The 27500-nt window shown below is 38.3% G+C and overlaps 1 protein-coding gene across 14 annotated transcripts in view; it reads left to right on the top strand.

Annotated features, from left to right (window-relative positions):
• Positions 1-27500, top strand: part of LOC106868560 (moesin/ezrin/radixin homolog 1) — a 137751-nt gene that overhangs the window by 106041 nt on the left and 4210 nt on the right. For 8 of the 14 annotated variants that reach the window (XM_089343207.1, XM_089343199.1, XM_089343204.1 and 5 more), the window contains 10 exons: positions 829-912; positions 1641-1787; positions 2580-2676; positions 4567-4730; positions 6721-6830; positions 9149-9309; positions 11368-11611; positions 12455-12555; positions 14704-14864; positions 17321-17566. In XM_089343207.1, the coding sequence (XP_089199333.1) occupies positions 829-912; positions 1641-1787; positions 2580-2676; positions 4567-4730; positions 6721-6830; positions 9149-9309; positions 11368-11611; positions 12455-12555; positions 14704-14864; positions 17321-17327 (1276 nt within the window). In that variant the 3' untranslated portion in view covers positions 17328-17566. Of the gene's footprint in view, positions 1-828; positions 913-1640; positions 1788-2579; positions 2677-4566; positions 4731-6720; positions 6831-9148; positions 9310-11367; positions 11612-12454; positions 12556-14703; positions 14869-17320; positions 17567-27500 lie in introns of those variants that run through there. The other 6 variants (XM_089343210.1, XM_089343202.1, XM_089343206.1 and 3 more) reach the window with 2 other exon arrangements.

Here is a 27500-nt window from a genome sequence, read left to right as displayed (position 1 = left end):
AAGTTCAAAATGGGCTAAACCTTTCATACCCCACCAAACACCTTACGTGGGTGAAGACCTTCTTCAGCCTGGAGTGCTGGGATTTCCCCTTTCCTTACACAGTTTTCAGCACTTGACACTTTTATAAACACATGCACATTTTCGTGTTTCTCTTCGCTTGATTGTTGCTGTTGCTCTGTTTGCATCTCTATAATTGAATGGAACAGCAAAATGAGCTCATAATGATCAATTAAACACAGTGTTGCTCCAGCATGGTCACTCTCCAATACCTGAAACAAAAGTTTAAAAGGTGTGTGTGAAGGTATATGTACCTGCATATATAGGTGCAGGCATAGCTGTGTGGTAAGAAGCTTGTGTGGCACCTTGTGCAAGTGTCTTCTAATATAGTCTTGGGTCAACCAAAGCCTTGTGAGTGGATTTGGTAAACGGAAACTAAAAGAAACCCATCATGTATATGTGTGTCTGTCTGTGTTTGTCCCCCACCCTACCACCACTTGGCAACCAGTGTTGGTGTGTTTGTCCTTATAACTTAGCAGTTTGGCAAAAGAGTCTGATACAGTACTAGGCTTACAAAGAATAAATCCTGGGGTTGTTTTCTTTGACTAAAATTCCTTAAAGGCAGTGCTCCAGCATGGTGGCAGTCAACTGATACTAATAAAAGAATGTGTAGCTGTAGAGATGTGTATATTGTTTCATTGCTTTACTGGGCTTGGTTGTTGGCTTGTGGCCATACAGGAGCATTGTTTGAGAGTTTTTAGTTTTTTATATTAACTGTTGTTCTGCCATTCCACAATAATGGTAATTAATGTTTTCCTTTTTAACTTCCAGAGTATTTGATCAACACAAATTGACTCCAACTCAGTGGGAAGAGAGAATTGTGACCTGGTATCAAGAACACAAGAGAATGTTAAGGTAAGCTGAAGAAATGCCTGTAGAAGTAACAGGAGCAGATAGGGTTGTATGTTGGGTTTGTGAGCCATCAACAATGTTTATCTTTTGCTGTCTTCCATTTGGTTGTTTGGCCACTGTGAAGACATACACACTTCATGGTCACAGTCAAGCATGGCTCTGGTTGAGAAGCTTGCTTCCCAACCATGTGACCTTGGTTTCACTCTCAGCGTACAACACCTTGGGCAAGTGTCTTCTACTATAGTCTTGGGCTGATAAAAGCCATGCAAGTGGATTTAATGAACAGAAACTGAAAGAAACATGTTGTGTGTTTGTGATTTAAACATCACCTGATGGTTGTAAATGATTGACATCATAAAACAAGTGATAACCGTTTTCACTCTTTGGTGAGAAAACATTTCTGACCTTGGGTAAATATCTTGTTAGGAAACAGGTGAGGGTTGGTGACAGGGAGGGCATATGGCTGTAGAAAATCTGCTCTGACAAATTGTCTAATCCATGCAAGCATTGAAAAATGTAGCTTAAATAATGGTCAGTGAGGGTATCCCTTTCTGTGAAATTGGGTGTCTAGGCAAGCATGTGTGTGTGCATATGCATTTTGCATAATGTTAGGAGTGTATGTACACCTTTTCTGAAATGGTGTGTTATGGTGTGAGAGCTCTTGTGAAGTTGTGCATGCGATAAAAAGTATATGTTGGTGTTTATTCTGTTATCATATTCCTTCCTTGCAGAGAGGATGCCATGATGGAATACCTGAAAATTGTCCAAGATCTTGAAATGTATGGTGTGAACTACTTTGAAATCAAGAACAAACGTGGCACAGAATTGTGGTTGGGTGTTGATGCTCTTGGACTTAATGTCTACGAGAAGGAAGATAGGTGAGTTGATGGCCTCTTTGTCTTTTCCTCCTTAACTCTTCAATTGTGAAATTAAACATCCTAGTTATTCCAGTAACAATGTTAATCTTGACAGATCTCAACAAAATTAGTTTCAAACATGACATTCTTCAATGAAATAAAGATTGGTTATAAAACTGCTTTCTGCAGTTAAAGACAAAGAAATTTTGAGTGGATATGTCGAATTTCCACTCTAGAATCTGTTCTGCAGCTTTGGATACTGGTCTCTTTCAGTGGCCTTGCTCATCAGCCAGACAAAGACCGCTAAAATTCACAGGTCAGCTACTGATTTTTAAAAATTCATTTTAACACAGTACTCATAAGGAACAGTATCTCGCAACAAATATTACAATTAGACTTATTAATATGTATCTGCTTTAATCCTTTGGCATTTAAACCAGTTATATCTGGCTTAAATGTTCTCTGTTTTATGTTCAAACTGCCTGGGTCCAGCCTCTCACAACTAACTACTCTACAGTGATGTATTTAAAAAAAAAAAGAAAGTCACAGCATCAAAATCTCAACGCAGAGATAATGCATTACTAATTTAAACCAATGTGAATAAATAAGCATCATATTTGATAGAGTAATCTGAATGCTAAAGGATTAAATATACATAGACTGCTGTTATAATTTCTACACATATATGAATATATTGGATTGTTTTGGCTTTTTTTTTTTAAATATAAAGCAACTTAAAAATTTAACATTGCTTTCATTTCCTTTTAAGCATGTTAAATATATATTTCACTAAATATTTTATTTTATGATTAGGTTAACCCCTAAAATTGGTTTCCCCTGGAGTGAGATCAGAAATATTTCTTTCAACGACAAGAAGTTTATAATTAAACCAATCGACAAAAAAGCACCTGTAAGTATTTCGCTCTCCGTCTGTGTGTCAGTGTCTCTCCGTCTGTGTGTCAGTGTCTCTCCGTCTGTGTCAGTGTCTCTCCGTCTGTGTGTCAGTGTCTCTCCGTCTGTGTGTCAGTGTCTCTCCGTCTGTGTGTCAGTGTCTCTCCGTCTGTGTGTCAGTGTCTCTCCGTCTGTGTGTCAGTGTCTCTCCGTCTGTGTGTCAGTGTCTCTCTGTCTGTGTGACAGTGTCTCTCTGTCTGTGTGACAGTGTCTCTCTGTCTGTGTGACAGTGTCTTTCTGTTTGTGTCACTCTCTGTGTGACAGTGTCTCTCCAACTGTGTCACTGTCTGTGTGTCAGTGTCTTTCTGTTTGTGTCACTCTGTCTGTGTGTCAGTGTCTCTCTGTCTGTGTCACTCTGTCTGTGTGTCAGTGTCTCTCTGTCTGTGTCACTCTGTCTGTGTGTCAGTGTCTCTCTGTCTGTGTCACTCTGTCTGTGTGTCAGTGTCTCTCTGTCTGTGTCACTCTGTCTGTGTGTCAGTGTCTCTCTGTCTGTGTCACTCCGTCTGTGTGACAGTGTCTTTCTGTTTGTGTCACTGTCTGTGTGACAGTCTCTCCATCTGTGTCACTGTCTGTGTGTGACAGTGTCTCTCTGTGTTGCTATCTTAGTTAATCCTATTGCATTATTAACGATGATGTGAAGTGGAAATTCCCACTACAGAGCCACACTTGGATCCATACGCAATATTCATGGGGAAAATCCTGCAGTAATACCTTTATCGAAATCTCCCAGTCTTATTAGAAATTGGAGATTATTGATGCAAGCCTGGCCGTATGGTTAATAAGTTCACTTTGCAACCACGTGGTTTTGAGTTCAGTCCCACTGCGAAGCATCTTGGACAAGTGTCTTCTATTATTGTCCTAAGCTGACCAATGCCTTGTGGGTGAATTTGGTTGACAGAAAAGTGTGTATGCTTGTCATATGGATCTTTGTGTTTGTCTCCCCACCAGCTCTGCTTGACAATCATTGTTGGTTTATTTACATCCCTGTAAGTTAGTGGTTCAACAAGACAGTCGAAATAAGTAGCAGACTTAAAAAGTTAATTTAAAAAAAAAAAAAGTCCTATAAGTCTTGGGTTTGTTTTGTCCGACTAAAACCCTTCCAGGCTGTACCCCCAAGCATGGCCACAATCGAAAGAGTGATCCAGTAAAAGATGTGATGTCTTCTACATTTTGTTTATCAAGATGGTTACCCAATATATCCGTAGCTAAATAGATGAAGCCAGTTGAATGTAAACAGGATTTAATTGAAGAAATAAGTGGTACATAGGTACCTGGGGAGATACCATCAAACAAGGGTCCCTAACCACCAGCAGTGGACCATTTGGTATCAGGTCACACAAAAAGAATAAATTTTTAAATTGCATTTTTATTTCATTGACTGTTGCTGTCTGGAGAGTGCTTTTGCATTATATATGCATTACATATATAATGTTTTTACACATGTACCATGTGGACTCATGGGTGCTGGTACCATGTAAAAGTGCCCATGCCGGTGCTGCATAAAAGCACCCAGTGCACTCTGTAAGGTGGTTAGCGTTAGGAAGGGCATCCGGCTGTAGAAACCATGCCAAAACGGAGATGGAACCTGGGCAGCCCTTCAGCTGACCAGCTCCTGTTGAACTGTCCAACCCATGCCAGCATGGAAAACAGATGTTAAATGATGATAATAATGATGATGGTCTCCAGGTTTGTAGGAAACTTCCTTGTGTGAAACCAGTCCTTAGTGCAAAAGAGCTTGGGCCTGCTGCCAAAGGACATCCAGTGTTAATACCATTTCAAATGACAGTTTCCAAAAAGTTTGATTCAGCCTGAATTTTCTCTTTACTTAATCTCTTTCCTGCTTTTGTAGGATTTTGTCTTCTATGCACCCCGGTTACGGATCAACAAACGTATTCTTAGTCTGTGCATGGGAAATCATGAGCTGTACATGCGCCGTCGGAAACCAGACACCATTGAGGTGCAACAGATGAAAGCTCAGGCAAAAGAAGAGAAAATGGCCAAACAGCAAGACCGGTGAGGCTTATTTTTGAATTATTGTCTATTTCAAAGACTGTGGTTGTTTTGCCCCAGTTGGAACTGATTAAGCAGACAGACCAAGTACAAAAGGTGTTCATGCCTCCCTCTTCAGAGTGTGTTGTAAACTATTATTCGTTTTTTTCCTTCCCCTTTTGTTTCTATATTTTTAATGAAATACACTGCCTTCGTTTCAATTAATTTTCACAATAACAAAGAGTTTAATAAAACAATTTTATCATTCTTAACCCTTGACCGTTTAAACTGGCCGTTTTTGGCCAAAATGTACTATTTGTTTTATGTTCAAACTAGCCAGATCCAGTCTCTTACACCTACCCTACAATGTCATGCTAAAAGTAAACAGTCCTGTAATCAAAATCTCAAAGCTATGAGATAATGTAAGATTAATGCAAAACAGTATGAATAAATAAAGCATTACATTGGATACAGTAATCTGAATGCTAAAGGGTTAAGTTGGTGTTTATAACATAAATTAACATAATCAACATTTAAACATAAATTAACATTTAAAGCAGGAAGCTTGTGCTATAGCACCAGAGTCAGTCTAAGGTGGGTTGTATCAAAATGGTGAAAGACAGTTGTGCTAAAATTAGTAGGCAAATCTCCTTCAAATCATACCCATCAAGTGATCCTAAGTGGTAAGGGTGTTGAAAATGACAAATTCTCATATTTGATAAGGTGACTTTAGACATTTTAAAAATCTGGTCTACCATCATAGTCTTGTCACTGATAAAGAAGTGAGGCGTGTGTCCAGAAACGGCTTTGACCCTTTACCACTTGGACCAGCCCAAATATTTTACACTTTATGCTCAAACCGGCTTGATCTCGTCTCTTGCACCTACCCGACCATGTCATTCTAAAAAGAAACATTGGAATTTCACAGACTACATTAAAAAAAAATGTGAATCAATACTCATTACATTTGACAATAATGGACCTTCCTTCCCAAAACCCTTTGCTCCAGGTAGGCCTGTATCTGCAAGAAGAACTTTCCAGAGACCGATTTTATATCCTGGGAAATACTGAGGCCCCAGAATACCAGACTCTATTCAGACTGTTTATTCAGCTAGAAATAAGTAATCTGGTGATGATTAGAGGTAAAAGAAACTGAAACTGTAATCCTAGTTATACATCCGTTTTCCATGCTGGCATGTGTTGGATGGTTTGACTGGGTCTCACAAGCTACAGGACTACACTGAGCTCCAATGTCTGCTCTGACATGTTCTCTGTGGCTGGATGTTCTTTCTAATGTCCTCCTGCCACCAGCTCTGAGATTACAAAGTAGCTTAAAAGAGAATAGAAAAAGATCTCAGTCTGTCTATGAGAATATTTATGTCTGGGGAATTGCTCTCCAAGACAGTCTGCTATAATGTATTTTATATTTTATTGAAGACCAGCCATTTGTATTACCATGTACATGTTAATATTTAAGATAGGCCAAAGAAGAAAAAAAAATAGTCAGGTATGGCTGTGTGATAAGAAGCTTGCTTCCCAATCACATGGTTCTGGGCTCAGTTTCACTGCGTGGCACCTTCAAGTGTCTTCTGCTATAGCCTCAGGCTGACCAAAGCATTGGGAGTGGATTTGGTAGATGAAAACTGAAAGAAGCCAGTCATATATACATATATATATATATATATATATATATATATATATATATATATTTATGTGTGTTTGTATTTATCCCCACCACCATTGCTTGACAACTGCTGTTGGTATGTTTACATCCTTGTAACTTAATGGTTTGGCAAAAGAGACTGATAGAATAAGTACTAGGCTTAAGAAAAAAGCCTTGGGATCAATTTGTTCAACTAAAACCCTTGAAGGTGGTGCCCCAGCATGGCTGCAGTCAAAGGATGGAAACAAGTAAAAGGATAAAAGAATTAAAAAATGAAGAATTACTTTATTTCCTGCTGTTCATCTCAAACCTTTGACTTAAAGAATTTGGTAAAATGTTTTGTTTTTTTAGTGAGAAGATTGAAAAAGAACGCAGGAAACGTGAAGAGGCTGAGAAGATGTTAAAATCATACGAAGCCAAATTGGAAGAATTGTTACGGGAAGCTGAAACTCGCCAGAAAGGTAACGATTATTTGATTAGCTTTCCTTTTTCAAGATCATTTTAATGCCAGTCTCTGTCTTTGATTAATGACTTTTTGGTATTGAAAACATTCATCATTGTTTTGGCATCAGCTTTTGTATGCTTGTTTGGGTGAGATAAGTTATATTGGGGTAGATTTTAAAATTATTAGTTGGAGGACCTTTTATTCCAAAAGCACCTTTCCCAGGTAGGCCTGTGTCTACAAGAACTTTCCAGACATGGACCTACAGTCAGAGACCTGCGAAGCCTGCAGAATATTGGTCTGGCCAGAAGTCATTTCTGTCACCAATCCCCACCCGCTTCCAAGCAAGGTAATGTTTCCACATGACCATACATGTCTCTGGAAGCCTGGAAATGAACAACATTGCTTGTATGATGACACATTAATAGCCATGATGTCAAGACAAGGGTATACACAGAGGCTTCTTTCAGTTTCCCTGTGCCAAATCCATGCACAAAGCTTTAGCTGGCCTGGGGCTATAGTAGAATATACTTGCCCAAGATGTCATGCAGTGGGACTGAACCTAGACCACATGGTTGAGGGGTAAGACTTTTACCACTCAGCCACACCTGCACCTGAAAGGGATCAAAATATTATCCCATAGACTGGCCCCATGACATAGGGTACAAAACCCACCCTCCTTCCACCACATTGGAAGCTGGTTGCGTATGCTGCTCCTCATTGAAATCAGGAGGTAGTGTACTTACTGGAACCAGGGAGGGAGAGCTATGCTACTTCTCATGTAAAGTAGTGGTGGGGTAGGGGCATTAACTTAGCGGCGTTGTGTTGGATTGTTAAATAATATTGGTTTCAAATTTTGACACAAGGCCAGTAATTTCAGGGGAGGGAGTAAGTCTATTACATCGACCCCTGTACTCCACTGGTACTTATTTTATCAACCTTGGAAAGGGTGAAAGGCAAAGTCAACCATGGTGGAATATGAACTTAGAATGTAAAGATGGGCAAAATGCCACAAAGCATTATTGTACCTGGAAGACAAAAGTTTCTTATTTCTTTATTGCCCACAAGGGGCTACACACAGAGGGGACAAACGGATTAAGTCAATTATATCAACCCCAGTGCGTAACTGGTACTTATTTAATCTACCCTGAAAGGATGAAAGACAGTCGACCTCAGTGGAATTTGAACTCAGAACATAGCAGCAGATGAAATACCGCTAAGCATTTCGCCCGGCAGGGTAACATTTCTGCCAGCTCACCACCTTTAATTATTAAATAATATTAGAAGTGTGAGGGTACATGGCTTAGTGGTTAGGGTATTCAGCTAATGATCATAAAGTCATGAGTTCAATTCCCAGTGGCACGTTGTCCTTAAGCAAGACACTTTATTTCACGTTGCTCCAGGCCACTCAGTTGGCAAAAAAGTAGTACCTGAATTTCAATGGGCCAACCTTGACACATTCTGTGTTCTCCCATCATCTGTCACTACGTTCTGAATTCAAATATTGCCAAGGTTGACTTTTCCTTTCATCCTTTCGGGGTTGATAAATTAAGTACCAGCTGCATACTGGGGTCTATCCAATTGACTGCCCCCCCTCCCCCAAAATTTTGGGCCTTGTGCCTAGAGTAGAAAAGGTTCTGTGTTCTCCCAGAGAACTATGTTAATCCTTGAGCACTCACATTATTGTCAAAAGTCATACTTATTTGTTCACATGCTGGTGACACGTAAAAAGCATCATTTTGAGTGTGACCGATGTGAGTGCCAGCTGACTTGGCTCCTGTCTTGTGGCATGTAAAAAGCACCATTCAAGTGCAGTCGAAGCCCGTGCCGGTGGCACGTAAAAATCATCCACTACACTCTCCGAATGGTTGGCATTAGGAACAGCATCCAGCTGTAGAAACCTTGCCAAATCAGACTGGAGCCTGATGCAGCCTCCTGGCTTCCTAGCTCTGTCAAACTGTCCAACCCATGCCAGCATGGAAAGCAGATGTTAAACAATGATAATGATGAGGATTGTTTTGAATTATTCATGCATTATGTTGCAGCTTTGAGAGTTTGATGAGGTAACTGTTAAATTTTAGAATGATATTGTAAGGTTGGTGTGAGGCCAGATCGGCCAGTTTGAAGATGAAATAGAATACTTTGGCCAGATATGGCCAGTTTAAATGCTAAAGGGTTAAGGGTATGTGTGCCTGTGGAGTGCTCTGCCTCTTGCATGTTAATTTCATGAGCAGGTTGTTCCGTTGATCAGATCAACAGGAACCATTGTCCTCATAAATGATATAGTACCAGTTAATATTAAATGTGTAATTTCTACTTTCTTTATTTGTCTGTCAGATTTGGATGTGTCTGAGATGAAAAAGATGGAATTGGAAGACAATTTGAATCGGTATAACAAGGAACGAGAAGACTTACTAACTGAGAAAGCCAGAGCTGAAGAGATGAAGCAGGAAGCTTTGAAGAATGTAGACCTTGAAAAAGAAGTAAGAAACCAGAAAGTAAGTAGTTCCCCCCCAAAAAATGGGTCATTTTATTATTTTTAACCCTACTGAAGGGTTCACATGTCTGTGAAGCTTCCTGACTATTCAGTGTATGGGGCTGTACATTAACCTCATAACCTTTTTTTTTGTGTGTGTGGGTGCAAGTGTGGTTGAGTAGCCTATATAGATGCATGGCCTAGTGGTTAGGCTGTTGCACTGATGATGATTAGATCGTGGTTTCGATTCCCTGACTGGGCAGAGCATTATGTTCTTGAGCAAAATACTTCATTTCACGTTACTCCAGTCCCCCTTCCGATCAGGGGGTGAATGCTGGCCTGCTTGCCTAGCTATTGGAGTGGCATCATTTGAAGGCTAAAACAATGCAAATATGCATTGTGGCCAGTGATGTGTAACACTATCTGCTAGCCTGGTTGGTCACGTGATAGATATGTATATATATATCTGTAAATAATGTGACAATTATTCGGTAGCCGTGATTAATCTCAGTTTCAGATGTTAGGGCAGAAACCCATGCCACCATCTCTTCAGTTATCTTGGCCATCGAAAAATGACCATTAAACAAAGGGAAATTACTGTGTGACTGACCGTTATTGAGACAAAAGAGCTATTAGAATGAACGCTAAGTAAAAATGTCCATAGTATTCACGTAAGCGCACCAGTCCATAGGGGAGACTGGCATACATGAGCAGCTGTGAGTCTTCCATTAAATTTAAATTCCTTGTTTGAGCCTGCTCAAGTTCAACCCTGACTAACAAAACCCTTTGTCCTGCCCTAAAATCAAGATCTGTTTTATACATCATCATCAGGTTCTAATCTGGTTTGGTTTGATTTCTATGGCTGGATGCCCTTCCTAATGCCAACCCCTCCAAGAGTCTAGTGGCTACCTTTTACGTGTCCCCAGCACTGGTCACAACTATGATTTCATTTGGTTTCATGAATTTTCTCAAACACAGCCAAAGTTTTGTTCATTTGTCATCCCCTCCATGAGACCCAACATCTGAAGATCATGCTTCACCACCTCATTCCATGTCTTGTTGGGTCTACCTCTTCCATAGGTTCCCTCCACAGTTAGAAATCAGTACTTATCCATGCTGCTGTCATTGTCCATATGCATCACATGATCATACCAGTGCAGTCTTCTCTTTTGCACACATCTGATGCCTATTATACCCAATTTCTCTCTCAAGATACTTGCAATCTGTCGTATGTGAGCTTTTCTCTTTTCTTTCTTTCAATCATGGACTTCACCCATGCTGAGGTGCAACCTGGAAGGATTTCATCAAACAAATTAATCCCCCAACTTTTTTTTCTTTTCTCTGGTACTTATTGTATCAGTCTCTTTTACTGAACTGCTAAGTTACAGGGGCACAAACAAACCAACACTCGTTCAGTGGTGGTCTCACACATGGACACAACAGGCTTCTACACAGCTTCCATATGCCTAATTCTCACAAACCATTGGATGACCATGGGCCCAAGGTGTGCCACACAGATTGAACCCAAAGCCACATGATTACAAAGCATGCTTTTTAATCACTGTTATATCAATGCTATTGATATATTTTTTTTGACTGTATCACCTCCTCCAATGCCCCCTCCCCTCTTAAAGGATCTTTATCTTGCAAATTACCTGGGGCATCATATGAAGCATCCAGCCCACACTGTAAAGTGGTTGGCATTTGGAAGGGCATCTGGCTGTAAGAACCCTGCCAAAACTGACCTTGCTTGTGTTAGTGCCATGTGAAAAGCACTGTCCACTCTGTGGGGTGGTCGGTGTTAGGAAGGGCATTCAGCTGTCAAAACTGTGCCAAAACAGATACCGCAGTCTGGTGCAGCCCCCCCCCCCCCCCCCCCCCCCGCCAGTTCCTGTTAAATCATCCAACCTATGCCAGCTTGCAAGGCAGATGTTGATATATTTATGTCAGACTTCTTAGATCCTCATGTCACAGTCTTGTTACTCTTCTATTTTTGTACCAGTTCCAGCCAATCTTATGGTTGGTTGTGGTCATGCTGGAGCACCGTCATTGGGTTTTGTTAATTTCAATATTCCCATAGGAAAGAGAAGCCTTAGAGGCACATGAAGTTGCTGAGAAACGTGCTGCAGAGATATCCGAAAAGGAGACCCAGATGCGTGAGCTGCAAGAACAACTGGAAACCATCAGGAGAGAAACGGAAGAGAAAGATGCGGCATACAATGCCCTGATAGTGCAGCATGCGCAGCAAAGTAAAATCAATGCAGAACATGTGAAGGAGCATGACTATGAAGAATCTGCAGGAACTGAAGAGGAAACTACATATGGTAAGTTTTTTTTCTCTTTTGCTAATCAATGTTTAATCAGTCATGGCCTGTTGATGATGCGTTGTGTTCTTGAGCAAGACACTTCATTTCACGTTGCTCCAGTTCACTCAGCTGTAGAAATGAGTACCACTAGTGGAGATGCGTCGCTCAGTGGTTCGATTATTGGATTAACAACTGTAAGATTGTGGTTTTGATCCCTGGATCAGGCAATCCATTGTGTTCTTGAGCAAGACACTTCATTTTGCATTACTCCAGCCTACTCAGCTGTAGAAATGAGTACCACTAGTGGAGGCAAGTGGTTGAGTGGATAGGGTATTGGACTCGTGATTGTAAGATTTCATTTGGTTTCAATTCCTGGACCAAGCAGCGCACTGTGTTCTTGAGCAAGACACTTCATTTCACATTGCTCCAGCCCACTCAGCTGTAGAAATGAGTTTAGCCTGGAGAGGGTTGGGCTCTGCCAGGCTTTCTTGCCCTAAATATGCTGCATGGCTTCATAAGTCCCAAGTTAACTCAAGTGGTGAAAACATTGAGAATGTGTATCCTATTTGTGGCATGTACACCAGGTAAATATACCTTGTTTATAACCAATTAGAAGCGACTTTATGACATTGGCATTATGACATTGGCGTGTGTATTTGCTAAAGTATTAATTTATCAAATGCCACTCACCAAGATATCAGTCAACAGAAGGCTATAAATAAAGATAAAAGACCCCTACTTGAGCAGTGTGTAGTATGATGGGTTTGAACCTGGAACCATATGGTTGCTCAATGAACGTCTTAACTACCCAGCCATGCCTGCATCTATTCGTATTCCCCTAATATTTCATCCTTCTCTCAGGTGCTGAGTTACAAACCTACGAGAATCAAGATCTTCCGAGACCTGAAGAAGAAAGACTAACTTTGGCTGAAAAGAACCACCGTCTGAAAGAGCAGCTAAAGGTAGGTTATTTTGCGTTGTTTTGTCATTAGTTTGGAAAACTTGTCTTTTTAATGTTGAGCAAATTCACTAAGTTGAGGTTTATTTTTCCATTTTTTTTTTCTTTTTTAAAACATGATGTAAACTCAAAACGTAAATTGAGTTACGCCTGTACATCATAATTATTTTTGTGTCCGACTATTTTCAATGCTGGCATGGTTTGGACGAGTCTTAAAGAAGCAGTATTCCTACAACTGGATGTCCTTCCTGTCGCCAGCCATGACTTCTTTTTTTTTTCTTATTTCTTCCAAATAAGGTATTTATACTCTGTTGGTGCTCTTCACACAGTCAACAACTGAGCTACAAGAGCTTGGTGGCATCAGTTTGAGAAGTCTGTAAATTCACATTTCTGAAATGCCTCTTGTCTTTGTAGAAGTTAATAATAATACTGGTTTGTTAGTTATTCCTTACGACCAGTATTCATCTTACGCTGTACACTCACGCATCCTCATTTAACATCCGTTTTCCATGCTGGCATGGGTTGAACACTTTAATCAGTGCTGGAGAGCTGTACCAGACTCCAGTCTGATTTGGCTTGGTTTCTACAGTTGGCTGCCCTTTCTAATGCCAACCACTTTACAGTGTGTGCTGGGTGCTTTTAAAATGGCATTGGCATGTGTTCTTCCTGATGCCAGCTCCTCTAATTTGTCTCGTAAGACAGATATAAAGGGATATGGAATGCCTGTTCTAAAACCCTTCTCCCTGCCCTCTATAAAAAAAAAAGTCTCTTTACCTATTTTCCCACGGTGGTGTTTCAGCATGACCACAGACACATGGCTGAAATGAGTAAAATGTATGATATATGAAAATATTGATTTCAAATTTTGGCACAAGGCCAGCAATTTCCGGGGCTAAGTTGATTACATCAACCCGTGCTCACCTGGTACTTATTCTCTTGACCCAGAAAGGCAAGGTCGATCTCAGTAGCATTTGAACTCAGAACATGAAAACAGACAAAATACTGCTAAGCATTTTGCCCAGCGTGCTAACCATTCCACCAGCTCACGACCTTGTTATATGAAAATAAAACTAAATTCAATCATAATTAGGATTCAATACAATTATGTAGAGCACTGGTCAATGTAAGATTTTGTTAAAGTTCTACGATACACCAAATATTTAAAATTATTTTTTATGCAATTCCTAATCTAATAATAATTCTGCTTGTTCCTCTGTTACTTAGTCCATCTGTAACACTTTCACGTGACTGGTTGAAGGGAAAGGCAAAGAGGGGGCGAGAGAAAAAGAGGGAGTGTTGTGTATTAAGTCTATAAAATTGTGCATAGAAAATCTAAAGTGTAAATATGAAGTGCATTAAGTAATCATCATATTCCAATTTCCTTCACATTTGCAATCAATGGCAGATGTGCAACTATCCATACTGACAATACAAGGTACACTTTCAGGATTTTTAGATAAAGTTTTTTGTAATAAACCAATGGGTTTACCATTAATTCTATGAAATATTTATGAGTCACGCTTGTAATATTTGATTATAAAAATATTCTTTTATTCTTTTACTTGTTTGTCATTTGACTGCGGCCATGGTGGGGCACCGCTTTTAGTTGAGCAAATCAACCCCAGGACTTATTGTTTCTAAGCCCAGTACTTATTCTATCGGTTTCCTTTGCCGAACGCCTAAATTACAGGGACGTAAACGCACCAGCACAAGTAGTCAAGCGATGTTGGGGGGACAAACACACACACATATATACACAATGGGCTTCTTTCAGTTTCCATCTTCCATTTCCACTCACAAGGGTTTGGTCGGCTTGAGGCTATATAAGACACTTGCCCAAGGTGCCACACAGTGGGAATAAACCTGGAACCATGTGGTTGGTAAGCAAGCTACTTACCACACAGCCACTCCTGTGCCTATATAATTAGATTTTTTTAACATCAAATGGTTTGGAGGGTTCATCTGAGTGAAACGTAGGGATCAAAGAGATCCATAGGTAAAAAAAAAAATGCTTGAGAAACTCTGAAATAAAATAATATGAATTTAATATAGACACTGTTTTTTTTTTCGTCTTACAGCTGTTAAATTATATATGCATCTACAAATGTAAATCTGTATAACTGCACACATACACACACATTTCTCTTTGAAGGCACTTGGAGACCAGTTAGTAACTTCAAAAGACAAAAGCAAAGAGAGTATAAATGATGTCCTCCATGCAGAGAATGTGAGGTCTGGCCGTGATAAATACAAGACGCTGAAGCAAATCCGGTCTGGAAACACCAAAAAACGAGTTGATGAGTTTGAGGCATTGTAAGTGTTATTGTTGTTGTTGTTGTTGCTGCTATTGCTATTGGTTTTTGTTGTTGCTGGCTGTTTTTGTTGTTTTGGTGTTCTTTTTGTTGTTCACTCATTAATACTGTTTAGCCACCCCATCACACACACACACACACACACTTGTTCTGGTTGGGCATTTCTATTACATGTACGTAGTTGATCAAACAAGACCAGATCTGAGCCATTTGTCCTCATGTAATGCATACAAACAGATTTCATTTGCCTTTTCCACTCCTCCAACACTTAAACGGATCACTCTCAAGGGCTTCCTGCATTTGCACATTGAGAACTATTCTTTTTTATACACCCAGGGTTACTAGGTAGATTTCAAGTGGACAAATTTTTAGGCCTATTTGGCACCACCTGTTGGAGGCCCACCTGTATGGTGGACTACACAGCAAGCTCTAACACTGCTGTTACCTTTTCTTCTCACACTATTCTGTCTCTGGGCGTCTCATTTCTGGTGTAATCTATAAAAATTAACACAGATTCTGGGACCTCACTACCTGAGAAGACAAAACCCTTTTGATGGTGACTTGAGGGTTGCTGTACAGAAGTCAAAATAGAATGCTGTCTCAGATAAGGTATTCCCTTTTCTATGTTGTAGGTTTATGTTCCATTAACCCCTTAAAAAGGGGTGGGAGGGTGGGAAAAGATCAAGCTCCTTTCCAAGTTATAAACACAAAGGGTTGGTTTCCCAGATCCTGTGACTTGTATTGGTATATTCTCCCGCTCTCCTGGATGGGAGATCAGTCTGTGACAGGATTCCTCATTTTTACCAGCTGAGTTGATTGGAGCAACATGAAATGAAGTATTTTGCTGAAGAACACAATGCATTGTCCAGTCCAGGAATTGAAACCACAATCTTAAGATCATGAGGTGTATAGAAGGAGACTATTTCAGTGACTCTATCCTACAGTTTTCTTAGTAAAGACAAGACAGAGGTTTACAAACATTGTGCCACTGTGACACTTTACTGTCACCAATAACCATTAGGTGGGTCAAGAAATAGTCAAATTAAAATTTAAAGAATGTTTGGTTGATAGCTTTACATTATTGTGATACAATAGGTAATTGTCTATTTTCTTAATTTTGTTAATTACCTCTAGCTATTGAAACATGAATAACATTGAGAAAAATTTTAATTTTAAAAATGTCGCCAATGGGAAAAATTTAGAAAGCTCTGTAAACAGATTATGAAGCGAGTGAGATATGAGTGTTGGCAAGTTAAATGCTCTTGTAGGTCTACGAATGTAGGCTTGGAACGATATTGTCGCTTAGCAATATTTCCTTTTAAATAAATAACTATTTGCTCACAGAGACAGTGACAAGTGACTGAGACCTTTGGCATTATACCGTGCTTGAGAAGACATGTCAAGCCAAGTGAGATCGTAGTCATGGCCAATGCCGGAGTTTTGTAACTGGCTCGTAAAAAGCACCCACTACACTCTTGGAGTGGTTGGTGTTAGGAAAGGCATCCATCTGTAGAAACTAAGCCAAATCAGATTGGAACCTGGTGCAGCTTGGTAGTTTTCAGTCAGACTGTCCAACCCATGCCAGCATGGAAAATGGACGTTAAATGATGGTGATGCTTATCATTAAAGGTACCACAATAATACATTGAATGCGCTTAAAAGATTCTTTGTGTGTGTGCGTATATATATATATATATTTGATTAATGGAAGATACAAAAATGTTTATTAATCACTACAATTGTTTCGACCCATCTAACATCATTCCGTCACGGGTGGGATATTTAACAACTGGTTTAGGAGTATCTGTCACTGTAGATGTGTCTCTTCAGGTGATTACAAGATGTATCTCGTTAAAAAATATATATAAATAAGGTAATGATCACAAATGTTTTTAAAAAAAAGAAGTCTTGATATTTTGGATGTTACTCTTTCATCAGAAAAATAAAAGTATGAGAAAGGAGGTTTTCTTATATTCTTAGTTTAAATCTTGCAAAGTTTCACTTCGGCATTCAACTTACAGCCAAAGTCTGTAACATAGTCTCCAGGAAACTTCTTAGACTTGATAGAATCAGACACCTACACCACTTTCACACATTTTTAGCATGACAAATCACTTCTAACTCTTTGCCTGTCCAAAGTATTTTCATAAGTTTGTCCAGAATGTCCATGCTTGTTTTTAGACTTCTAGTTGTTCCTCATTTCATATGTTCTGAGTAACATAAAACTTTCCTTTCATAAATTCCAAGTTGACCTGATGGTTGGGAAAAAAAAAAATGAAAAAAAATTGGAAATGTGTATCATATCAAATGTATGGACACCAGGGGAAACGTCCTGTGTATCACATGGGATACACAGAACAGGCAAAGGGTTAAAAGTAATTTTTTTAAAAAATAATTTTTGGTTTATTTTATTTTCAGTGAATTCAATGTTTTTTTTTATTTTTTTGTTTTCTTTAGAAATTAACCTCACTGCGCCCTGGCACTATGTGACAGCCGATTCCTGACTTAATTACCAGCTTCTTAAATTGTAGCTTTCACATAAAATGCTTTTGTCACAGCACAAATTCTTTTGGATAGGGGCATTTGGTTGTTTTTTTTTTTCGTTCCCATAGTGGCTTCATTGATACTTTATAATTACAAACCTATTAATTATTATAAATAGTATTGAATTAAAAAAAAAAAATAAAATTTAATTTTTACGTATTTTCTGGTTTAATCTTTTTTGATATAACTGCATTAAGACAGATTCTATTTTGAAATTATTTAAATTCCGTTCCTCTCCTCTGACTACACACACACACACACGTACTATACATATGCTCTCCAAGGGTCCATATTTTAGTTATCCTGGCTGCTAAATATTGCTTATTTATCTTTTCTCCTCTTGGAGATATTTGCATGCTTCTAGCTCAATAATTGTGCCTTTGTTTACATTTTTAATGCATGCTTATGAGTCCATTACAGTCCATTCTGCACTTGCACCAGATGGTTTCCGAACCGTACACACACACACACACACGTGTGTGTGTCTTTGAATGTCAATGTTATGTTTTCTTATGCAGTAAATTTTTCCTGGCTTGTGATGAAATAATGCTTGGTTTTCTTGTATTGTTCTTTAACCATTTCTTTGTTGCATTTCCAACCTAAAACTCCGCTGTGTCTCTTGTTTCAGTGATAGTCTAAATTTATTGTGAATTTTAACTTTTTTCATGAAACTGTTATGACTTTTGTTTATTGACAAATGTGGTTTTCAGAACATGACAAATGGTTCTCAAATTTGTTAATTAATTTTGTCTCAAAACCAATCTTAATTCCAGGTAAATACAGGTAAATTTAGTTAAATGTTAAAATAATCAAAATTTTGTTTAACTATCACCACAGAAAATAGTTATTAACATATAGTTAGTTGGTTCAGTGTTAAAATTGTAATATAGAAGAAATATGCATGTTATTGAATTATCAATTGTAATTAGATGCACATAAAACGGGTGCACAATAAATGTGAAATAGGGACAAAATACTGGGATTTGTGTTAGAAAGAAACTATGAAATGAAATGAAATTCACGCGCGCGAGTGAATTGCTCTTAATTAAACTCTGTCACTCATTTTACAGATAAATTAAAATTGTATGTAGATAAATTTGGGAAATATATTTATAAAACCCAATTTTATGTACACAAATTTAACACCATTCCTGTTATTGAAACCTGTGAAGTGTCCCACTCTATGTAATGCAAATTTGAAGAATGCACTACAGAATGTCATTTCAGTTGACTGCTGGCGACTGGGAGCTTTCCATTTCTGGTGTTGGCACATTTTTTTTTTCTTTTCTTTCTTTGCAACCATCATACTACCTATTTATGTTTTGGAGAATGGTTGACTTCAGAGGTCGCTCTTTCTCTCTCTCTCTCTCTCTCTCTGTGATTGTGCTCTCTCCCCTACATGAATAGCCTATCTTCAACTGTGTTATTACATCTGCTTGGAACTACAGTTTGGTCACATTACTTTTGAGCCCCTCAAAATTGATTTAGGAAAAAAAAAATGCATTGATAATGCTTTTATTTACTATACACCAAATTAGGTATCACTACTACTTATTACCTGGTGTACCAACTGAGTCATAACTAATTCAGTTCTATCAATTAACACCATTCATGTTGTGTAACTATTGTCATCAAGTTTCATAAATGGTGTTTAGAAAAGTCTCTTCTTACCTCTGTATGCAGTTATTATTAAAGTTCATTTCTACTTTCAATGTTCTGCAATGATTGCAAATAGAAAAGAGCTCCTACTGCACATAAAAAAAAAGAATCTTTATGTACTGATGTAATGCTAATGGCTTTGAAGTAGAAGTATGGCTATCGTTTATCATATGGATTTGGTTCCTAAAAAAAAAAAGACAAATAAGTCCTCTTCTTGCACTTTGTAAATAGAATGAATGATAGTTTCATTAACACTGAACTCACAGGCCACAGTAGCAAAGATTCTCTCATTGCAGCACAGTTACATAAACACATGCAATTGTCAGGGAATTCTGGGTGTCTGAGCATTGCAGAGTGCCACTTGGGTGCATCTTTTGTGGTCCAGGCAGAATATGTGACTAATTGCCAATCTTTGTCATCACAGACCAAATCATGGTTCACACTTGAGTGTATTGTAATCCTTGATTCTTGTTGAATGAAGTTGAATGTAGAAGCATAATTTCAAAAAATATGTTCAGGTCATACTTGAAAACTTGTGATTGTCAAATGGTTCATTTACCCTCCAGCAGTTTGTAATTCTGGGCAGTTTCTTAATGTCCATTATCTTGCTTATAACAGAATGTTTGAATTTCCTCAAAGCAGAGATGAAGCCCGTAAGCTTGTCTTTACTTTTTTTGTATAATGGTTTGTCTCTGCAGTAAATGTCTGGAATATTCTGAGTTGGAGAAAAATTAAACAAAACAAAAAAGAAGTTGGTTGCTTTTGAATCATTGGAGGGGCTGATTAAGTCCATTCTCTTCTGAAAAATGTTTGAAACGATGTTATCCTTGCCTCCAGTCTCTTTCCATCACTTTTGCCTGTCATTATCAGACATGAAATTGTCTAATTTTTCATCAAGCATGTGCTTATGTTAGTTGCATTTTTTAATTGATTTTTGCCGCTTCTTTAGAAAATCCTTTAAATTACGAATCATTAATAATGAATGCAAAACTGATATCCATTTTTTTTTCAAACAGTTAACAAAACAATGGTTATAAGATGGGGGGGGGGGGGGTACTCTCAAAATTCAGAGAAAACATATGTAGCATTAAAATATCTTGGGCACTGTAAGTTGGTTCTAAATGAACCTGGTTCTTGGAATGCACTGAAATAGAATGTTAATCCATTATACTACTGAATAGATGTGCATATTGTATATGCAAGTGTGCATTGTCCATCTTTCCCCCCATCTTTTTGGATGTAACTATCATCAACTCTTTGCTGCAGTCACAGTGCTGCATCTATTTTACTTTTCTACACTCTTGCTTTCTGTTTTTCTCTTGTTCTCTAGGTATTTCTCTTCAGCATGATAAGTTTCAGTAGACTTAATGTAGAGATGCTGTTGTTTATGCTGGTATACTTATCAGCTACTGAAACTAACTTTTATTTAAGCAGATATGTTGTCTTCCTTTTATGCTTCAATTTGCTACAAATGAAGATTCCTTCACTAATGCCACAGAAAAATGAACATGTAGGATTCACTTCAATTAAATTGATTCCATCATGGCAGCAGGCTATCCAGTCCCTTGCAAAGAGAAGGATCTCTTCAGTGCTATTAAAACTGAAATGGTTTAATGTTTCTGTGGATTTTCAACAGGAATTCATTTTGCATGACAGATAACAAAGGAAGTAAAGTTTCCATGGCCTTTGATGAAGATGGTTATCCAGTGAATATTTCTGGAAACCTTTCGTTGGGGGATCTGGTGCTGGAAAGTTTTAGGTCGAATACAACAAAAGTAACTTCAATGAAGTGATCAATTCCAGCAAAGGCAAAGGTTTTCTGGGAATGTTTACTCTTTTACATTCAACAATTTGCTGTCCATCTGGAAAGTGACTAACAGGTCTACTTTAACCAAACGTCTACTACATAAAAAATCCAAAAGACACTGCTTACATCCCTTCTCGAAGCCATACTAGTGTGGTTCCTTCACAAAAATATTTATGTATCATTAGGTTCTGCCTTACTACACTTGGAACAAGTTAGAAGGGGAACAATGCAGTGTTCCTATTGCAGGCCAACTTGACATCAGTTTCACTAGCGCTATTGGAATAAGAGAGTATATGCTGTCAATGAGTCAACATGGTTACCTCTTTCTGTGCGAAGTTCATTTGAAGATCTTTCAAGAGTAACCAATGGCAAAGTTCGCAGCATCCGCAGACATATTTTATACTTGGATTACTGGGTGCGCTGCCCCTGAGATGCAATAGTCAGATGCTCCTGTGTGACCCAGCCAATCTATTTGTGCTTCAACTTAAATATTGCGATGACCTTGTTGAAGCTTAAGCTCAACAGCTGTACCCTGGTATGGAAATATAGGACACAGATGAAATCTACAATGCAGCGTTCCCTGATAAGCTCAACATAAATGACTAAGAATTTCAAAAATACATCTGTCAACTTAGCTGAAGTCACTGATCTAACTATAGAAATTTTGAAAGCATCTTCATATATGTCGACGTATTAATAGCAGGATTTAATGACAATAAACCTCTAAACTCTTGAGGACTGTATGGTATGTTGTTTGACAAAGTTTGGCTGCAAGTAACTGGAATTTGCCTCTTGAGATTCATAGCTGACTTGAGGAAACATTCCTCTTTGCCACAGTTCATCAACATAAACAGTTATTGTAGTTTCTGTAGGAAGTGGTGCCACACTCCTTCCTGAGTTTTCATTCCTCTTTGATTTTGGTACCCCTTTGTGACATTCAATAATTTTTCCAGTTCTTGGATTCTTAGCAGAAATATGAAATGGTGTGGGTTAAATGTTTAACTACACAATGGTGCATATTAGTGCGCAGTTAGGGCAGGACAATCAAGGAGCTGTACAAGAATAGATCTCAAATGGGAGAAGCAGCAACTGCAGTGATGGTGTTGAATCTGAAAGCAACTAGAACCATTGGAATCTCTGCTTGGACCAAAGTTAAAATTTTCAAAATTATCTGTAGATGTAAGGCAATCTTTTTGGAGATTGGCTGTCTGGTTATGTTACTAAAAATTTACAAATTGGAATGGGCAGACGTCCTTTTAATAGTACTGGTGCCATGTACCCAGCTCCTGTGAGATCAGTGGTTTATAATAGCAGACAAATTGATATCAGTGTTCTTGAACCAGGCAACATTGTTAACAAACAAATAGCTGTGGGGGAAAAAGAAAAATGTTTAGGTTTACAACAGCATCAAGTGGCATTTGCGGCAGGAATTAAATATTTTTAAATTGATAAGCTGTACATCTAGAAGAAATAGTTCTGTCTTGTAGAATTTTTAATTTCATGGGAATTTTCAGATCGACCACCACACATTTCAGCTACTTCTCCTACCCATAATAATGGTGATGTGGAATCAGTTAAGCCAGTCAATTTGACAAAATCACATAAGATTAATGGTTTAGAAGCTTATGCCATGTCATAGAGGGCATTATTCTCACTGTGTGCACCAAAAGAGAGGATGTGATGATAAGCAGAAATTCATTATCTCAATATACGAGCCCTTTTGACTTAGAAAACGTCAATTTCTGGAACACTTCAGCTTTTACCATGCTAATAATTCCTATGGGCAAACATTGACACAGTTGCTGGATGACATCATGAGGAATACTGCTTTGGCAATGGTCAATTGTTCTACGAAGAATGTTTAAGATTTGGAAGTCTTTATAATCTCTTGTGCCTTATTTTTTGGTAAAACTAAAAATCTTGTGTTTTCTACAGGGCTGATGCAACAATGCTTAGAAATACTAAAGCTTTGTGGAGGTGGTACAGATCTAATGCCATATAAATTGGGGGTCATTGCAACCCTTTATTTCCACATATGTTTTAGTTCCAATATTTAGATGTGTAGGGTTTCCCTCTGAACCCTTAGAAATTGTTTCTGTGGGTGGTTTACCTCTTGACACCCCAGTTTCTGAGTTTAAAAAAATAAGAAATTTTCAGAATTAAAACATTTTGATTTTTAAAAAAATAATCTTAAGAATTAAAGCATTTTAAGAGTATTAAAAAAAAAATTATTTTCAGTTATAGTTTCAAATAAAATAAAAACTGTTTTTCACATTTACTTAATGTGTTCTTAATTAAAATATGCTTGAATTAGATGTGTTGTTTTACACTAATTCTGAAATATAATGAGCATGTATTTAGAAGAGCAATCCTGGACTGCTACACTGTTGGATCGTGGTTTCAATTCTTATCTGAAAGATAAAGAAATCCAGCAGGGTTCTAATAAATGAAATCTACCTTCATTAACTGTTTTGTTGCCATATTTTTGTTGAAATACCTTGCTATTGTTTCAATAAATTTTTGAAATAATGAATTTAATAAAATAGTCTTGGCATTTGGGACATAAATTAGCATTTGGTTTTGATGGTAGGTTTTAATTTAGATTCCTTCAAAACAGGAGGTTTGTATCATGGAACCAGCAGTCATCTTAATCAGGTTGGTATCAAGAGTAAACGCTTTGTTACCATATTGCTGATGAAATAAACTGCTTTTGTTTCAAGGGACTTTGAAAATAATAAATTTAGCAAAATATCTTTAAGGTGATGTTTAGAACATAAATTAACATGAAACTTTAATGGAAAATTTTTTAAAACCAATTTAAAACAGGAAGTTTGTATCCTAGAACCAGGAGTGGTCTCAGGCAGGTTGGTATCAAAAGGGGTTAAGAATAATACCAGCTCATTTATAGCCATTTTCTAAGACAAAGCAACATTCAGATATTCTGCTATTAATTAAATGTATTTAGTTTCGTAATTAATGAAATCTAATTAGATGGGAATTATATTGAAAGCAATTAACTTTGTTTATATTTGTGTAGTCCCCACTGTAAAGTGGTTGCTGATAGGAAGGGCATCCAACCATAAAATCCATGCCAAGGTACAAGCAGTTTTTGGACACCTCCAAATCTGGTCAAACTGTCCAACCTATTCCAGCATGGAATGTGAATGTTAAATGATGATAAAGGCCTGATTTTGTCAAAGATAGGGATATGAATTTTGAAATGGAGTGTTTCATTGTTTAGGTTAAAATAAGTTCTGGGCCAACTGACCAGTGTAGTCCAGCCATTAACATTAAGGTTGTGATAGCTAAATAATCACCTCGTCCTTTGTTGTCTGATCAGGGGACAAAATCCCCTAATGATGTAGGGTTCTGACCTTTTATTTTTGCTTTTCCTATTCCTGAGATTAGACAAAACTCCTTGTGACATTCCAGCCATGACCATCCTATTATCTCTCTCTTGATTTATCTAAGGAAATTTGTCCTTCATTTTTCAGTAACGAGATCAAAGTGTCTTTAGATTCAGAGTTTAAATTATAGTTTATGTGAAGGCACATGGCCGAGTAGTTTATGAGTGTTCATGGTCATCATAAAGGTTGTGGGTTCTATTCCTGATCTGGCAGCATTTGTGTCCCTGAGCTCAACCTTTCATTTCACACTGTGCCAGTCTGCTCAGCTGTAAATCAATACCATCCTAGTACTGATACAGCTCCCTCTCTCCCTCTTCTCCCCCCCCCCCCATCTCATCCTGGATGTTCTGCTGGGGTCACTATTAGGAGAGAAGACCAAAAGGATGCCTGCTCGCAACTGTTGAGCCATGCCCTTGATGTCATCCCGGGTCAAGGATGGGTGGGCTGAGAGGTCATCTGTATCTGCTCATAACTACATACACCTAAAACAGATATAGCAGGGAACAATCTATGAAGTGATGGCCATGGTTGGCAACAATGACTGAGCATCTCCCACTTTGCCCCAATGCAATTTTCCTCTGCCTAATTGTTCTCTTGAGACAAGCTGAGGCTCTGCTAGTTGATCTTTGAAGACCCTTGTCCAAAGTGCTGTGCAGTAGGTTTGAACCTCGATGCATGTCATTACTCAAGGCAATCCACATGTGTTTACACATGAGAATGTGCATACTTTATGCCAGTGTTTCCACTGCTATCCCATTTTTCTCACTGTTACTCAGTCAACCCTTTCATACATAAACTGGCTGTGTTCTGCCCATTTTATGTTCAAACCAGCCGGATCTGGCCTCTCACACCTACCCTACAATGTTACTCTAGAAATAAAGTCACATCATTGAAATCTCAAAGCTACAATGCAATGTATGATTAATTCAAAACTTAATAAATAGGCATTTCACAGTAATCTGAATGCAAAATGCTTAATGAACTAAAGAAATCCTGTACATGACTATATGGCCTGCTAGAAATAGTAGCTAAATCTCCCTCAAGTCAGATCCTACTGTTTAACACTTCAGTATTTAAACTGGCCATATCCAGCCCAAATATTCTACTTGTTTTATGTTCAAGCCATCCACATCTGACCTCTCACACCTACCCTACAATGTCATTCTAATAATAAACTATCACACCATTGGAATCAAGAACCTCCAAGATAATCTGTGGTTAATCCAAATCAATGGGAAAGGGTGTAATTTTTTGTTTTGCAATTGGATAATGTACTATGCATTCACTGCACATAGAAACAAGATAGGATGGTCATGTCTAGAGTGTCTTTAGTGTTAGGTCTTCTTGGTGAGGTTTGATCTGAGATCTAAATAGCAACTCTTAGTAGAATCCAACACCATTTGTTTGTTAGTGGAACTTTACCGTTTCCATTGAATCAGTGGAGCTGTCATGTTTTTGGTCTTTTCTCCAGTGCCTGCTTTCTCGTTCATTTGCTATAAGAGCTTAGAATGCTCTTCCATCGAGTTTTTATCTACCATTTTGGTGCACTCGGTGCATAATAAGGCTGACACTTCCTTGATGTTTTTATGACTTGCACCTCGTTAACACCTGCATTCTATCACCCCCTCCCCCTGCACCTCCATATCATGACCTGCACTCTGTTAGTGTTCATTAGTTTCTTTTAACAAACATCTTTTTTTTTTTTTTTTTACCTGTCTGCTTGGACCAATTATTTTGTAGATGACCAACCTATTACTGGTTTTATAGGCAACCGGCCAACTCCTTCAATGAAGTGATGTAGGATATGGAGAATTTTGGGGTTTTTTCTCTCTCTTTTTTGTTCAAAGTTATATACATAGCTTATTTCAGTCATTTGACTGTGGCCATGCTGGGGCCTTGAAAGGCTTTAGTCGAACACATTGACTCCGGGAGTGTTTGTTTCTTTTGTAGGCCTAGTACTTATTCTATCACTAAGTTACAGGGATGTAAACACACCAACACCAGTTGTCAAGCAGTGGTGGGGGACAAACACACAAAAACACATGGGAGTGGATTTGGTCGGCCCGAGGCTATAGTAGAAGACACTTGCCAAGGGTGCCACACAATGGGACTGAACCTGGAACCATGTGGTTGGTAAGCAAGCTACTTACCACACAGCCACTGGGTTTCTTATCTTGAACGTTTTTTATTGTCTGTTTTAACCGATCAACACTTGAACCAGCCATATCTGGGCTAAATATTCTACTGGTTTTGTGAACTCTATTTAGCTCTGGTAAGTTGGTGAAATTAGTCATATGATGATGATGATAACAGTGATCGTGTGTGTCTTTGTATTTTGTATATGGCAGATGTCTACCAGTGCACTCATGAAAGCTCCTATGCTACTTGTTACTGGTTATTCCCAACATGCTGCGTTAACTGCATGAGATTAGTATGTAAGCAGTTCTCCATGTAGCACAAGATAAACATATTAATGACGAGAATACTACACGGATGGAGATTTTATGTTTTTATTAATGCATTGTTACATATGTTTCAGCATTACATATATTTTTATGGGACTAAATCATAAGATATTATTAAAATACAAAAAAAAAATTCATCCGTGAAGTATTTTTTGTTATATAATCTAGACTTCAAAAAGAAGAATAGAGAATTAGACATCTTCAAATCTTGTTTGTTTATTACAGTAGTGTTCTCGTTAAATTCACTATCATCCAGTGTTTTAAATTAGATTCCAATCCAGCCAATGTTTCTATTGCAGAAACACACAGTAGTCTCTGTGGAGACACATTACCTGGAAATGAATTATTTGAGGCTTCAGGAGTCTGGCCTTCAAATTTCTGGTCATTTCTGTCTACAGATTCTTCAATCAGTAGAATGGCTTTAGAAACAGAGATTACTTAATAAACAATTTATTATAATTAACTTGTTAGCACCCACTTTCCCTTTTCTACCTCTTCCTCCTCCCTCTCTGTCCCATTCTTATCCTCCTCCTATTTGCTTTCTGTTCTCTTCTTTCTCTCACTCCCCCCTCTTACCTCCTTCTCCCCTCTTACCTCCTTCCCCCCTTGTCCTTTGTTCAGTACCTCTTACTGACACTCCTGGCCATTACTCTCTATCTTCATTTCTTCCTTCACCCCCTTCTCTCTTTCTCTCTCTCTCTCTCTCTCTCTCACACACCCCATCACCCCATCACCCCGTCCTATCGGTCACATTC

The sequence above is a fragment of the Octopus bimaculoides genome, chromosome 27 (assembly GCF_046866305.1).
Source record: "Octopus bimaculoides isolate indiv1 chromosome 27, ASM4686630v1, whole genome shotgun sequence".
Taxonomy (NCBI): domain Eukaryota; kingdom Metazoa; phylum Mollusca; class Cephalopoda; order Octopoda; family Octopodidae; genus Octopus; species Octopus bimaculoides.
Note: the sequence above shows the minus strand (reverse complement) of the source record. Positions and strands in the feature narration are given on the sequence as shown.